We start from the raw sequence: 16,547 nt of genomic DNA on the forward strand, positions 1-16,547 counted from the left end.
TTATTTATATGAAAGATTTTCATAACTAAATTCGTTCAGTCGATGCACTTTTCGTTCGTCGTGTTGATGTCCACCCCTGGCATAGAGATCTGAATCGAGCTGGTTTTGATCAGATAGGAAATTCCGAATAATGCGCTCTGCATCATATCTCTTCATTTTGGTCAACGCATCCTACAAAAGTTACATGCGCATAAGTTTATATATATATATATATATATATATATATATATATATATATATATATATATATATATATATATATATATATATATTCTAATTAATTATTCAAGTCAATGATCATTGAATAACAGTGGGAAGTGTCAAGTTTCAGACCCATCAAATCATTTTGATTGATGAAAACTAATAATTTAATAAACCGTCGTTACGAATACCGGTTCATTAAATAAACAGCCCTTTACTGTCATTACATAAAGATAATAATAAATAATGAAAAGTTTATTACATTGATGGTGATCATGTTTATCAAATATATTCATCTATGAACAAAGGAGTTCTTCATCATTATAATAATTATTCTGTTTGAAAGCTAAGAACCAGTGTAGAGTTGTGTACTAGTAATCACTTTCATCAGAAGTTGTAGACACTGAATCACTTTATCGCCATTTACTGACAATTGAAGGATTTCAAAGAGAAAGCCACAACAGAGCAAACTTGAGAGTAAACGAAGACTTTTCTAGATGCACATTAAGGAATCACATCAGTTGAACCAGACTTTGATATGGAAGAAAAATAATAAGAGACTGCACTATTGAAAAGCTAAAATGCGTCATATTATATATATATATATATATATATATATATATATATATATATATATATATATATATATATATATATATATATATATATACATTAAAGAAGCATTTTTATTATCTATCGGTGTTTTGACGATGTGCCAGAGTAACATTATTTTATTAGAAACTTCTTTAGATTAATAGCCACAATTCTTTTTACACAATAATCGCACTATATTTCTTTTTCATCAACACACATACAATGTGCATGTAAAATTTTAATTAATTAATGCACAAATTACGCTTATATCAATCTGAATCAAAAGGAAAGTAACTTCTTTACATTACAATGTAATTTTACAGCTTTCGTATAAGTATATAATGATGGTAACTATCATAATATCAATCCAAATTTTAAATACATGCAACTTGTGTTTTATGTTTGTCATTCAATAAACGAAAGATAACTCTTGACTTCCAATGTGAGAAAAGTCAGTTTTTACAAAAGCAAAAAGTAGGGGGTATTTTCAATTAAATATTAGTATTTGGGCTGAATTTAGGCTTTCAAATCAAAAGCCCTCTTAAAATCACTGGGAAAAAATAAGACAAACGTGACACAATGACATTATATAGTAACGTGGTTCAAGAGGCAAAAGGAAAATAAAATTATAGTCCCAAAATGACACCAGAATCAAGCGCAATGCAGAAAATTTGAAAAGAATTAAGCCACAAAGTGAAAATGAAAAAGAAGTATCACTTTACACATTGACACATTATTTCTGGGGTTCCTTAGACGACCAGCAGCAGTGAATCGAAACACTATCCAAAAGACCCCCTCTAAAAACAACTGACCACCTGAACAAGAAATCGAGAAAGCATATTTTAGTCATATAAGAAATTAACAACGATCCCAAGTAAAATTCAAAGATAACACGGAGCTTATGTTTCAAAAAATCTTGGATGAAGAAGTAAAACATTAAAAGATGCAAGAAATACATGTACATGGTGAGTAAAACAAATTTTTGATCATTTTTGTAAACATCTATTAGTTAAACATAATCAACCGCACGCTATTTGAAAAATAATGTAATTTTCTCTTGAATTTTTAATTCATAAATGTATTATTAATTTTATTTACCGCAAGTTCTGCAAGAGGAATATTGCGATGCTCAGCTACACACAGGAGCACCTCGGTGGGACTGGACTTAATACTGCTCAAGTAGTTAATACACGGGGTCATCTCCAGGAACTCTGCGAGTTGGCGCCAATCATTTCCAAGGGGGGTCAGGGGATCAAGTTTGATTTTGAGTTGATTTCTGAGGTCATATGAAATATAATGTCTAGAATTATTGCTTTTACACACTTCTTCCAGAAATGCCACTGAACAACTCTGGTTTGGATTTACAGACACATTTACCCTGTCTTCAGTTCTGTTGACCTCCACGCTAGGTATTGGAACACTTTCATGTTTTTGACTAGCGTTAATATTGATTATACATGTATTATCTACAATTCTTTTTGATTCCTCTGTTGCATGCACAACGATTTTTTCACCCTCATTTTCAAGTGTTTCCTGATATATGTTCAGGTGAAAATTCAGCTCACGAACTGAATATTGAGCTTTCTTTTTGAAACACATACTAATATGTGGACACTGTCCGTGCCAGATATGAAGGTAAGGAACACGTTCGTATTCGTCGTTTTCTATACTTTCCCATTCGGGTGACAAATATCTGGAAAAAAATCAGTGATTAATACTTTAAAACATCATATACAAGTAGTCAATGACTTCGCAAGCTCGACCCGCTTTACCGCGCAACGACCTCGGGCGGGCATGCATATATTTCCCGATACTCAGTTGATAACCTGTAACGCCATGTTCAATTTTACATCTTCGTAGTTCGTATACATGTTTCCACCGAGAAATGACAAAGTTTTAACGTGATCATTACTATTTGAAACTACATATATGTGGTAAAAATAATGTTAAAATTGTCATGAATAACTGTGTGAGCATATTCGCAAGATACCAGAGGATGTTATTTGCTACATAATCCTATTAGAAATCACTACCACTGCCAATATAACATTTTTCGGTGTCTTTATCTACTAAGACATTTTGAGAACAGTTTAAAAATCGCAAGATAATGATAATTATGATTTATTTGTTATACATTGCGAAGAGAAACAAAAAAGATATTCGAGAAACGTTTAGTTCGACCTTAATAAAAATCAAAATACAAGTAATATGCACAACTCTGATATATCGTACAATTGACCCGAAAAAAAGAGCTCGAGTTTTTTATGATGGAAACTGTAGGAGGAGGACAAATGATCTACCAGATACACAATATTTTGCTTAAAATTGAACAAGTTTTGATTATCGGCTAATGTTTTTTTTTTTAAATAATTAAAAATCAAAATCCAAGTACATTGTACTATGCACATCTCTGATATACGTACAATTGATCTGCAAATCAAACCTTCCTATTTGAAGAGTTATGCGAACAAATGATGTACTCTATATGCAATATTTTGCATAAAAAATGACCGAGTCCAAACTGGTATTTTTTCCTCATAAATTACTAAAATCAAAATCCAAGTAATATGCACATCTCCGATATACATGTATGTATATTAATTGATCTGCTATATTAAATAAAAGTTCCTATGTTGAAAACAGTAAGAGGAGTATTATCAGGACAAATGATGTACCTTTCTAGCTTTTTCTCCATTTCAACAACCAAATTTTTCCCAAGGAAAATCGGTTAAATAGTACTTGAATTGCAATTGATCATACCATTTAAATCAACAACGATCGATATACGTTCAATTACAAGTGTACCTTGTAAACCTATCCATATCAACTTGGAGGCTAGGTGCATATACTGAGGATATGTACACAGAGATTTTGTTCAACGATTCTGAAATTGAAATTTAAACAAATCTGATTTTTTTTTTTTTGCATATTGTTTGCAATTAAATATCTTTTCTTAGTAGAGTGGTTTTAGTTTGATAAGAAGCAGTTTCAAAAGTCCCATTCAATTCAAAGACAGATCTTTGAATGTTTTTTTTTTCTTTTTGGTTGATTAGCAAAGATTCTATAAAGTTACATTGTATTGTCTGAAGATAGAAAAAAAAAAGTAGACAAAATTACCAACATGGCATACTCAAATACTTGTTTTTAGATCGTTTTCCCACTGAAAATCTTTCATTCTAAGATCATTAAGATCATGTAATTTGTTTTCTTAATCTTGTATCACACAAAAATATTTAAAAAAGGAATTGAAATTGTTTTGATACTTATTAAAAAAAGATAGAACTGAAAAAAAAATAAAATCTTTACACTAAAGGAGGTACGTGGATACTTCCATTTATCTAATTATCATTGTGCTTACAACAATCCTAACAATGCAGCACCCATATACAGATGCGAAGTTCATAATGCATGGTGGACAAATTCAAATAATACACAATAATTGATTTAAAAAATAATTTTAAAAAAAATCTGCATGATGTACAATGTAAATACTTACTTCAATGTCACTCTGACGTCTAAGATGTCTTCTACTTGACCGTAGAACAGAAAAGCCTTCTCTGGACACAAAAGCTCGTGTTGAAAATGAGCTTCATTTTGAATCGCCCATTGCAAAGCACAAGGAGTTTTATTTAGAAAGTAAACCCTTACCTAAAGAAAACAGAAGTAATTCAAGATTGATGAAGTGAATAAAACTGGAAGGTCTTGATATAAGGATTTAGTATAGGGTCTTTGTGGTTCAATTTTAAACTTGGTAGTTTCTTCAACAAACAAGTATTCTTCAGTATTGCATAAGTGATCCTAGTCTTCTACCAGCAAGTGTAATCTGGTTCCTCATAAAAACTGAAGAGGCTACAGTTCCGTCAAAAATCAAAAACGAAAAGCAAACTTGATCTGTAATTCAGATAACTCATCAGAAATCAGGTCAATATCTGCAAAGGTGCGAAAAAAATGCAAATGGAACAGACAAAGGGAAAGACAGACGGACGGACAGACGAGGAAGAAACCTAAAATACCCTCTGGTTCAACGGTAGGGGATTAATAACACTGAATACCAACAGTTATCCGCAACGTATTTTACATGTACTTATGATTCATTGATTGTTAATTGCACATGACACACCTAACGCCAAGAGGGATTACAGTAAAACACACTAACAACGGACAACGTTTAAGCGAATGTCCAGGTATTCAAAACTGTCTTGCAAAATTACTTTATTTCTCGCTAGAGGTAATTAATTGACTACAGTTCTTAGAGTCTACGTTCCTTGCAAGATTTCACTCATATAAGACATCACCGTATGCCGGTAAAGGACTTCGAAATTCGACCTTTACACGGCACTCAGGGCCATTGAGCAATGACGCATCTTTACCGAGCCAACACCAGCTGTTACATGGAGGCTCGGTTTTTAAGGTATCGTCCCAGAGACCCTAACTTTCATTTCGATGCAAATAAACTGTTGCTACCTACTGATTGGGTCCTTCGGATGAGACCGTATAAACCAAGGCCCCATGTCGCAGTAGGTGCTTACACGAAAAAGATCCCTCACTGCTCAATGGCCCTAAGTGCCGAGTGTAGGTCAAAAATTTGCAACTCTCCACCGGTAATTGGTGGCGTCTCCATATGAGTGAGAAATTCTCGAGAGGGACTTTAAACAATAAACAAACAAAACTTATTGATTGAACACATAAAACAAATATGCTGAAGCAATTTCAATGTCCTAATTCGATTGGCAACTGTATCAGTCCAATTCCTGATGTTTTTTTTTTCACTTATGTTACATGTACCAGCTTTAGGTAAAATACCAAGAATTCTGACCTATGCGCTTACAGTTGTAGCAGTAATGGTTCTTAACCATGCCAATGACTACCATGACCTCTATTTATAAGTCATATCCGATAGACCCGTAACTTTCACTTTTAATACAAGATGCTTGGCGAAGGAACATTCACTACTATGATACTTACGTCATCTTTTGTTTGACGCGGTGCCGGACACGAGAATCGAACCCGAGCCTTCTTTCATCTTCATTTGTTTGAATGCATTATTTGAGGGGATTACTAATTTACGTCGAGCAAGTAAAAAAAATGTGATGTCAAAAACCATTAGGGTTATCAACGCTCGTGATACATTTTACATTACAATCAGTTTCAGTGCAGATAACTAAACCAAAGAATTGTTTTCGGACGAGAGAATTACTTCAATAAAAAGAAATCAAAGATAAATTATAAAGCCCCTCGAGTAAAAAGAGTACCTCATGATGGTCGATGCGCTTTTCCAGAGGGTTAGAGAAAGCTGCAATTTGTAACCACTTTGCCATTTTCAAATTCCTCAATGGCCTTAGAATGCATGTGTACAATGTAAAAGTATTGATTTTCAATCTGCATTCATCGGACGAGAGACTACATTTATCATCTTGATTTTCTTGATTGTACATTTCCATCCACGATTTGTCGCCATAGAGGTCAGTTTCACTGCGCATGACAACGATATGACGTGGATCGTAAGCACAATGTCGAAAACGTAATTCACAGGGCTTCCGCAGTTTTAGTCCATGTGGCCCTACAAATACCACCGGGCTCACAAGAGACTCTGTTTCAGTCATATAAGGATTATCACCTAGATCCCAATTCAGAACAAGACATACGAGAGTTTCTTCTCCATTTGGAATTGCATTTGGTGGTATATATAGGGATATACCCATATCGTCTAGCATCAGGCAATCTCCACTCGAAGTCACATTATGGGCAACCGATACAATGAGTTTTCCTCCCACTGTTTTCATTTTGCTTCGTTCTGAAACGGTATACATGTCATTACTGTAAAAGAAAGGTCTGGTGAAGCGGTTTGACGTTTCACCACTTACCGAACAAGACGAAGACGACGTGCCCAAATCATTTAAAGTTTGATTTTGAATGTCATGGTTTAAATGTTCTTCTGGCTCTCTAAAGGAAGTGTTAAGCATCGGAGAGACATTCCCGCTTACTGTCGACAAAACGCCGGCTGGTACCGGACTAGGATACAAAACAGGAGACTGATAAGTCCGAAGTGAAGGAAGCGGCCTTTCATCAGCAGTATTCCGGCAATGAACACTCTGTTCTACATGTATATCATTTCTCCTGTGCGATATTGGAAATTCACCACAGTAAGATTTGTCATGTTGCATACAGTCATGACAATGGTTTCGCTGGGAGACAGAGGGCCCACTTTCTCGCCTGTTACGCTTACGGCGAGAGACACATCGCCACATAAGAAAAAAAATACCACAGGCTACGATGGAAGTTGTCACACTGGCCCAAATGATGTATTTTGAGCATTCCTCGTCCTTCATCTCTCATGTTCCTAGCAAGAAAAAGACTATTTTGAATTGTTTAGCAATGCAATTTTGACGAGAAAAATAAATTTTTTTTGGCATTTTTTTTTTTCAAAAACAATGTTACATGCAATATTTTGTTCTTTATACAATGATGTCAATCTGCATCATACAAGACTGAATATCTTACAAATCATAAAAAGTGTGGAACATACTAAAATAATACAATGGGTTCTTTAATAACAATTATAATGCATCTAGTATTGGTTGCTAAGTTTTATTTAAAAATGTCTAAGTTACTATTAGAGCAAAACACTGATTTTTAGCTCAACTGGTCAGAGATTAGACGGGCTTATGCGATAGTAAAGGTGTCCGCCGTCTGTCCGTCCGTCTGTGAACAATTTTTCAAAATGCTACTCCTCCTACATTTTTTGGTCTGATTTCAATATAACTTGCACTTGGCACACAAGTAGACTGCACTAAGATACATAATTCTGTGTATTGGATTTTGATGAACAGTGTTTACATGGTTACCAAAACTAGAAATGTCTTTAAAATACTTTCAAAACGCTATTCTTCCTATAATTTTGGTCTGATTTCAACATAACTTGGCACACAAAGTAGACTTCATTAAGGTACATAGTTCTTTTTGATTTCGATGAACGGTGTTGCCATGGCTACTAAAAATAAAAATTTCCTTGAAACTTTCAAAACGCAACTCCTCCAACAGTTTTGGTCTGATTCCAGTATATTTTTGCACACTAGGAGTCTGCACTAAGATACATAATATGTATCGGTTCGATGAAGAAATACTTTCAATATATTCCTCCTCGTACAGTTTTGTCTGATTTTAATATAACTTGGCTAGCGAGTAGACTACTTTGAGATTCATAACTGTCTTTATCGTATTTTTATTTGATGAATGGTGATGCCATGGTTTGTTTGTTTATTGTTTAACGTCCCTCTCGAGAATTTTTCACTCATATGGAGACGCCACCACTTGCCGGTGGAGAGCTGCAAATTTTGACCTACACTCGGCGCTGAGGGCCATTGAGCAATGAGGGATCTTTTTTGTGCCAGCACCTACTGCGACACGGGACCTCGGTTTATACGGTCTCATCCGAAGAAGCGGTCTCCATGTCCCACAGTGGGATTCGAACCCGCGACGTAAGGATCAAGTCCTTACTCCGCGACTCTAGAGCGAACGCTCTAACCACTGCGCCAGACTATCACATTTTCTCTTTTACAGGCCTAATACAATGTTTGGAGAGGATAAATTATCCATGTGAAGAATATGTAGGTCATTCCACAATGATAGAAAATGGTTCCAAAATGTTTCAATACAAGTACAATAATAAAACTTGTGTTCTCTTGTATTTTCTTCTATACAGAAACTGCATAGGGTTGAAGATATAATTTTTATTTTACGCAATAGTTTATCATGAGATAAAAAAAATATCTGGGATTAATTTTGAAAAGAGTAGTGATGTTTCATTAGAACTTATAAAAGTAGCATAAAATAATTTTTCAAAGTATCTTGACGAAAAAATAGGCAGCATTAGTTATATGCATCGTATAAGTGATTACAGTAATTACATAGCAATGCGGGATAACTCGTACCTGTATATACTGTAGCGTACGAAAGTAAGCCGCCGAAATATGGCTGAAATATTGCCGATTCGGCGTTAAATAATAAACAATCAATCAATCATTGAAAGTGAGTATGCATAAACTGTAAACGTGCATAATTTTTGCGATTTCCGTTCGCGGAATTTACAAAATGAGTTGGATTGTTGCTTTGTATGGTATCCCTTATGAAACCGTTCGCGTGGTAATAACTTTTGCAAAACTTTTCTAATCGCAGAATTTGCAAACAATTCACCTACGCACACATTTTAACGTTTACAATACCCTTAACTGATTTGTATGCATCGAAATCATGTTTGTACATCATTTGAAATATTTTGATTGACTAAAAGAATATAAAATGTACATTGTAATGGTAGTTATTCTTATATAAAAATTGTAATATTATGACATAAATCCAATTATGGCAATGATTAAGAAACATTTATTAAGACAATTACAATATAAGGATATGAACACCACTCCCCTTAAACCCGAGCCATACTCTTTCACATCTATGGAGTCCATTGATTTACAACACCTACAGGTTAAATTTTCTACAGGAAGATTGACCTATCCTACAGCGAGTGTTTGTTCGAAAATTTAAAAAAAAAAGATTATTTATAATATCAGAGACTTTTTTTGAAAGAAAATTCCATTGTTATAGTTTTTCCACAACATTTGCATCCAGACCAGAATCTTTGAAAGCATGTATCAATGCATAGTCACTTTCTTCAATGTTATCAATAATTTTGTGTTTATATAATATATATTCAATAAAAGAGAAAAAATGATTGTCAGTCTTATTTTGCTGTTTTGAACATAATAAAAACCAACAAGGATACGTTTCCATTAAACATGATATCCAACATATTATTCACTAACTGTGCTATATACTTTAAGAATATTTTACAATCAAAATTAAGTGTAATATTTTCCAAATGATTATGACATATTTTACAATGTTTATTTGAATATCCATTATTTCACTTAAAAACAAGTTTTTGCTTTAATATACACTTATTTCATGACTACGATGGGAAGATGAAACTGTTGTCTCGAGGTAACCCTCAGAAAATGTAAACATCATGATGTGCAAAAACATTAAAGTGAATCAGGAAACAGTTCAAAATGCCTAATAACATATAGATAGTGGGTTCGGTAATAATGTATATTATTCAATAGTTTGTAATGAAATTATGGTTTTCTATTTCTCACAATAATTTTATTTTACATAGATAACATTTAATGATATTCCAATCTCTCCACGATAACACCTGCGTGCCCTGTTCACCTGAAGTGGGTCATTTCATTTCTGCATTATATTGTGTAGAATGACCGAGAAAAAAAACGGTCAGTTATTGCTAGATTAGGAAATACCAGGGGTATATCTGGACATCAAACATTGACTCATAACGATCAAATCTTCATGCCTAGTCCAGCAGAGATTCGTACCTTTACCATCTGTAAGGTTGATCAGTTCTTTAAGTGTTTTTTTTTCTTTTATGCTCAATGTTTAACATAAATGGAGGAAATCCTATTTGAAGATTTACTTTTCAGTTTTTTTCTCTCACTGGTCTGTTGGAAAACAGAATTAACCTTTATATCAAACTACCTGTAATATGGGCGTGACTCGATTTACTGCCTGCTTGTGATGCATAGGCTTTAATTTTGTTCGGGTCAAAAATAATGTCTTTTTTATCAAGCAAAGAACCCTGATGACCTACATGTATTACAATCAGATTGGGTCGGTCATCGAGCGCTGTTCATTTTCGTTTGAATATAGACCGTTTTTAAGCAAACTTTTAATTTTAATTTTTTGTGTGATAACATTTAACCATTGCAACTTGGGATCCTAGAAATTAGGTGTAAACGTCACTGAACATTTATCACGATTCAAAATTGATTTTAAAATGACTTACATTTGCATGCATGGCTACCGTGATATCTATGAATTATGTGCACCATGATAAATGTGAAAATATTCCCGGGAAAGGTGATCCTAGCAGCATAAAGATGTCAATAAAATAATAAAGATGCTTTAACTTTGAAAAATTTCTACTTTTGAACATTGGTCAGAGAATCAACTGGTACAATTTTTAAATAAAGTAGCCCTCGACGAAAATGTTTGGTATGTTAGTAGCGCAGGTGTCGCTGCAAGGCTTATTAATGGATTAAAAAAGGGGTTGTTCCCATTTCGCCTAACGACGTCAAATCTGGTTTATAGAAGTACATGTCATTTACCATTTCGCCGTAGTAAACTCCGAGGTGAAGATGGAACTTGTGTAAACATTTTATGACATGAATTAATATCGAACTATTAATTAAACAATAAAACGCTTTCTTAGTTTTTAATGCCGGAAATAACGGTTGCAACTATTGCAGAAGTAACCAGCGTGAGCGGGTTATGTTATTTTTTTCTCAATAATTGTAACCGTTAATCCCGCATTAACCGAAAAAAAAATAAATTTCATTAATTATATCTATGTCTATATAAATAATCATATGAAGTATGTTTACGTACGTAAAATATTTTATTATTGATCTGTACATCAAAACATCCCATTGCTTAAGAAATCTTTGTGACCTCGAAAAAAAATAAAAACAGTTTAGCGTTAATGAATTGAATAAGGGAAGTTGTTTTCATAAGAAATGAGGAGAAAGTATTCAATGGAGGTAAATACGAATGTTATTCATAAAGTTAGCGGACAATGACGTTTGTCAAACTGAATCATTCTAACTGAAATACCATAAACAGTTATAAAAATCCAAGTCAGAAAAGTTTGGTTTTAATTGTTTGAATTTAATATTTATTTTAGAATCGCGGTTCATGAAACACTCCAAAGCTCAATGTCAAAAACGTCAAATTAAGCAGCTTTTTTTCATTTCTGATATTTTTAGCATCGATTATTGGACAGATAGTGAAAATATTAAGGAAAACAAAAATATATACATGTATACGCAAGAAATTGACAGAAAAAAGCGAAGTTGGTCATCCGAATGGAACGGCTTCTGTAAAATGCAATCCTATTTAACGAAACCTTTTCAGAGTAATTTAAAAAACATATTTCCCGCATTAGACTTTCGTCTCATTCTCTTAACAGAGAATGCGGAAGGTACCAAGGCAAAAGTAGAGAGGATAGATTATGCGATGTTTGTAAAACTCGTCAAATAGAAGACGAATTCCATTTCATTCTTCAATGCCCTAGATATCTAAATTTAAGAAAAAATATATATAAATGAATATTATTACAAATCGCCAAGTACTTTTAAATTAATCCAATTGTTTGGTACAAATTAAACCGCATATCTACCTTGGTTGGTTTAGGGAAATATATCTATTATGCTCTAATATTACGTACCAAAGAACTAACAGCTTAACCTAATTTATCAGTGTAAGATTTATATTTTCAGATGTCTGTACATTAAAATAGCATTTGCTATATATTGTATTATAACTTTGAATTATTTATTGTACTGCTTTATTCAATATATTATTGTATTGTATACTATAAATGAGTGGAACTGGGACTGAGGAACTCTTGACCAGGGGTTTCACCCCCCCCCCCCACCCCCCGTTTAGGTTCGTTGAGAGTCTTAAATTCTGTAATATATGTCATTATATGTTATTTTTGTAAACTGATGGGCTTTACTGCCCAAAGTTATATACCCTGAATAAACTTATGAATCTTCCAATCATTAAATTCATGTTTTAATACGGTTGAAACGACGCCAGAGACAAAATAATTATTTCATCACTGGAAATGATTGGAATATATTTAGTTCATTGATCTGAAATAGATCTAAACGATTTTTCAACGGTGTGATATAATTTGGGAGACACTGCAAGATGTGGAAATAGAGGATATTCAATGTTTTTTAGATGAATATGGAATTTATTTCACGAGTGGGACTGGATTTTTTGATATTTTCACGAGTGCGAAGCGCGAGTGAAAATATCAAAAAATCCTGTCTCACGAGTGAAAAAAATTTCATATTCATCTAAAAAACATTGAATTTTCTGTTTATTACAGTTTCTTTGATTTTCCCTTTGCCTCTGTCTTTTCTTAACAAAGTGTCATAGGCTTGACGTCATAGTTGAGCGGTTGAGACGTGACAGCTTAGCAGTTCTGAGATTGAAAACATTACATAGCATGGCTTTTAGCAACATATTTGGGAAGAAATTTGCAGTTTTAGTTCTATCAATTACTATCTCTATCTTATGATAGTCCAGAAATTATTCTTTACTTACTTTGATATCCTTTCACACTGTGAGAGAATATCATTTTGGTATCCTTTCACACTGTGAGAGAATATCACTTTTATTCAATAAATAAATCACAGTATTTCACTGTTGAAAATGTAATGAAATGTAGTTATTGATTTTGAATTTTCGAATATTTGTGACTTTTTTGGGTGGGGCTTTTCACAGGACGAAAGACCGTGTTTAAGCAATCGCTTAATGGTGGCTTAATGGTAGCTTAATGGTGGCTTATAGAAGTTAATTCCTTTAAGCCACCATTAAGCCACCATTAAGCTGCAGCTTCTAGGTGCTTAATGTCCAAACTTCATTAAGCTACCATTAAGCCACCTTTAAGCTGCAGCTTAATGGTGACTTAATGTCCAAGCTTAATTAAACCACCTTAACGCATCCAGTATCAAGTCTTTAAACTAACTTGTTAAGTTTGAAGTTGTTTCAGTATCATTTCCGCAAATTCTTATTCAATTCATACTTTTTTCTCGCTATTTCTAACATCTTTGTCAATGCGTATAAACCCGGGAACTGAGAACAGCTTCATCAAATGCCTTAAAATTTTCGCTCCCTAAAATCAGTTTGTTTTAATACTTGTTTTAAAATTATTTTTATCCATAAATACATAATATATATTAATTTTTTTTAAAAATCACATATTTTTCTTTCGTGTTTGGAGAGCCACGTTCCACTGCCGAATTCATAGGAAATGTAATTAGAGTCATTTTCTTCTGGAATATCTCTGTCTCTTAATTTTCCTTTGGGTAGAGAAAAGTTTAAGATATAAAAAAAAAATATATAGGTATAGATTATATTGCCAATCTTTGAATTAATTCATGAATAATTTGAATTAATTCGTAGTTTAATTGCCATTATTTTTTCCTTTCTTTTAAAATAATGCAGAAGTAAGAATTTATTTAAAATAATGCAGAAGTAAGAATTGATCAAAATATAGTCGGTCTTCAATGATTGTTATTTCAAAATCAATTTTCAGAAGAACAGCCGATCAGATTAAACAGGGTATCACACCAAATTTATACACATTGAGAAGCGGGGTAAAATAATCAGTGTACAGTATATCGACTAGTTAGACAATAGACCTTAATTAGGTGTCCCCACCAGTCCCCGGTCAATTAACAGGAAACTATACACGGGAACGTACAGTGATAGATTTTGATGATCTATTTTTTTTACAAAACTTAAAATTTACACAAGCATATAACAAATTAGAAATTATGATTTTACACAAAAAGACAATTATTTTGATACCCATAATGATATAAAAAGAATTAAAACTGAAGATATGTTACAAAAATATTTTATAACTTAATTGTTACGCAAAGATTGTCAAAAATCGTAAATATTCGCAGCATAGTTATAAGAACTATAATATGTTTTTTTTTTCCCAATCGTTCTCTTTCGATGATATATTCCTTTTTAATAACAAAATTTTGTTATATCTGTGGAATTTCAATCTTTTCATGCTTATAAATCGGCGAATAAAAGAACGAGGAATTCAGTTACTTGAAATCAAAAAGTTGTTTCACACCATCACACCGAACTCCGGTCCACGGTTGAGAAATATTAACGTAATATAAAACTTCATCAAAATTTCTTTTTTAAAATATATTCATATATATAAATATAGTTATTCGTATCATTGATTAATAAATATAAACATCAGAAAAAAATGCATGTACGGTACCTGTAACCATTCCAAACAAGTTTTGTTAAAAATAAAGGTTTTATATTTCACTTCAATTTCAACAGCCTCGATAGCTCAGTAGTTAAAGCATTCGCCCTCCAATCTAAAGGTCGTGGGATCGAATCCTGCTGGGAATGATTTTTTTTTTCATTTATTTTTTTTTTTAATTTTCGTTCTTTTACATTATTTTCGCTGAATTAACAAATGTTTAAACTCGACATTTATAATTTTTGTGAAAAAATCATTATAAAAATAATATTTAACCCGTAAAAGCAGTTTTATCGACTGCGTAATGGTGACTTAATGGTGGCTTAATGGTGGTTTAATGGTAGCTTAATGGAGTTTGGACATTAAGCACCTATAAGTCTGGCTTAAAGGTGGCTTAATGGTGACTTAATGATTGTCTAGAAGCTACCATTAAGCACCTATAAGCCACCATTAAGCCACCATTAAGCTACCTTTAAGCATCCATTAAGGACTTTGAGATGGCTTAATGGTTACTTAATGGTGGTGTATTTATTACTTAAATGTAGCTTAAAGGTGCTTAATGGTGACTTAAAGACAACCATTAAACCATCATTAAGGACCTATAAGCCACCATTAAGCCAAACTTAAAGGAAGTGTTTCATCTTGTGTTTAGGCTTCTTGAACAGCTGTTGAGGGTTACCAACTTCTAGTCCGTCGTGCTTTGTTTGTCGTTTTAAACAATTTCAGCTACATGTACTTCTCTGAAACTTCTGGATCAGATATGGTGTACTAGTATAATAGTTATACTAGTTCTTGCAACGGGGGTCACATTTGGCAAATTCAAAATATTTCAGAGGGGAAAAAATAGCATGAAAAATCATTTAATGCTAAGATAGTTCTTGCAGTTTTAAAATTTTCAACAGATATTGTTGTCGTATGCATGCTCATACATGTAATTACGTGTATATTCTCTCCGCCTGCTAATGAAGCAAATAATTTGAAAATTCTTGACTGTGTATATGTGTGTCTATACTTTTTACTGCATAGATAATAACATGCATTTATGCAGAAATGAGGAAAATTACATGTTTAATTATACATGTTCTTCTTAAAAAGGTTGCCTATGATCGGAGGGTTGGTCGGAAAAATTAGCAAGGTCATTTAGTACACAAAATTAAGGCCATTGAAACTGGATATTATGAATTTTGTTATGATAAGAATTAGTAACTGATCATTAAAATATAAGTCGTTCAAACATGTTAATAGAATTGTATAGTGAACTTGGCTGAAGGTCAATATTCATTTCATAATGTCAAGGTTAAAAAGTTCAAGAAAGTATGAGAGGTCTGTTTGGGCCATAACTTTGTTAAAAAGAAATACTTTTGGAATTTAGTACATATATATACGTTACAGAAGTGGCTTTTTACTACGAGTTAGAATTTTTCATTTAAAAAATTGTTTGTTTTTTTTTAATTAATTTTTTTTTTTCTTTGAATTTTTTTAATATATAAAGATTACAGTATATTCTGTTAATATTGGATGGGGTCTCAAGAGAAGATTATATCGAGTTTTATTTATGAATTCATATCAATGAAAATTGTATTTTGAAGTAGTTTTAACTTGATTATGGACGACAGGGGTATTAATGTTGTACCAACAAGTCTAATGTATGAATACTTTAACTAAATAATCGACCAATGAATAGGCAATTCTTAAGTAAAAATATGTGTTTGCCAGGCTATGAGTTATGTATTTTCTGATAAGAGACTCGTATTTTTCTTTCTTCATTCAGGGAGTAGTAACAGAGAAATCTTGCTATAAAATTATTACAGTCCCCTCTCAACAACATGTTTTATGTTTTGAATTTACAGTCTTTATCTAATTCATAGCC

The 16,547-nt window shown here is 32.8% G+C and overlaps 1 protein-coding gene across 1 annotated transcript in view; it reads right to left on the reverse strand.

The window, feature by feature from the left end:
- Positions 1-16,547, reverse strand: part of LOC133181239 (UNC5C-like protein) — a 21,722-nt gene continuing 5,175 nt past the window's right edge. Inside the window, exons 2-5 of the mRNA XM_061315777.1 lie at positions 6,048-7,135; positions 4,292-4,443; positions 1,894-2,488; positions 1-171 (exon numbers count right to left, since the gene is read on the reverse strand). Of these exons, the coding sequence (XP_061171761.1) occupies positions 1-171; positions 1,894-2,488; positions 4,292-4,443; positions 6,048-7,124 (1,995 nt within the window). The 5' untranslated portion in view covers positions 7,125-7,135. The remainder of the gene's footprint in view (positions 172-1,893; positions 2,489-4,291; positions 4,444-6,047; positions 7,136-16,547) is intronic.

Source organism: Saccostrea echinata, unplaced genomic scaffold, assembly GCF_033153115.1.
Source record: "Saccostrea echinata isolate AGI-Se365-2 ecotype Australia unplaced genomic scaffold, CSIRO_AGI_Sech_v1 ptg000001l, whole genome shotgun sequence".
Classification (NCBI taxonomy): domain Eukaryota; kingdom Metazoa; phylum Mollusca; class Bivalvia; order Ostreida; family Ostreidae; genus Saccostrea; species Saccostrea echinata.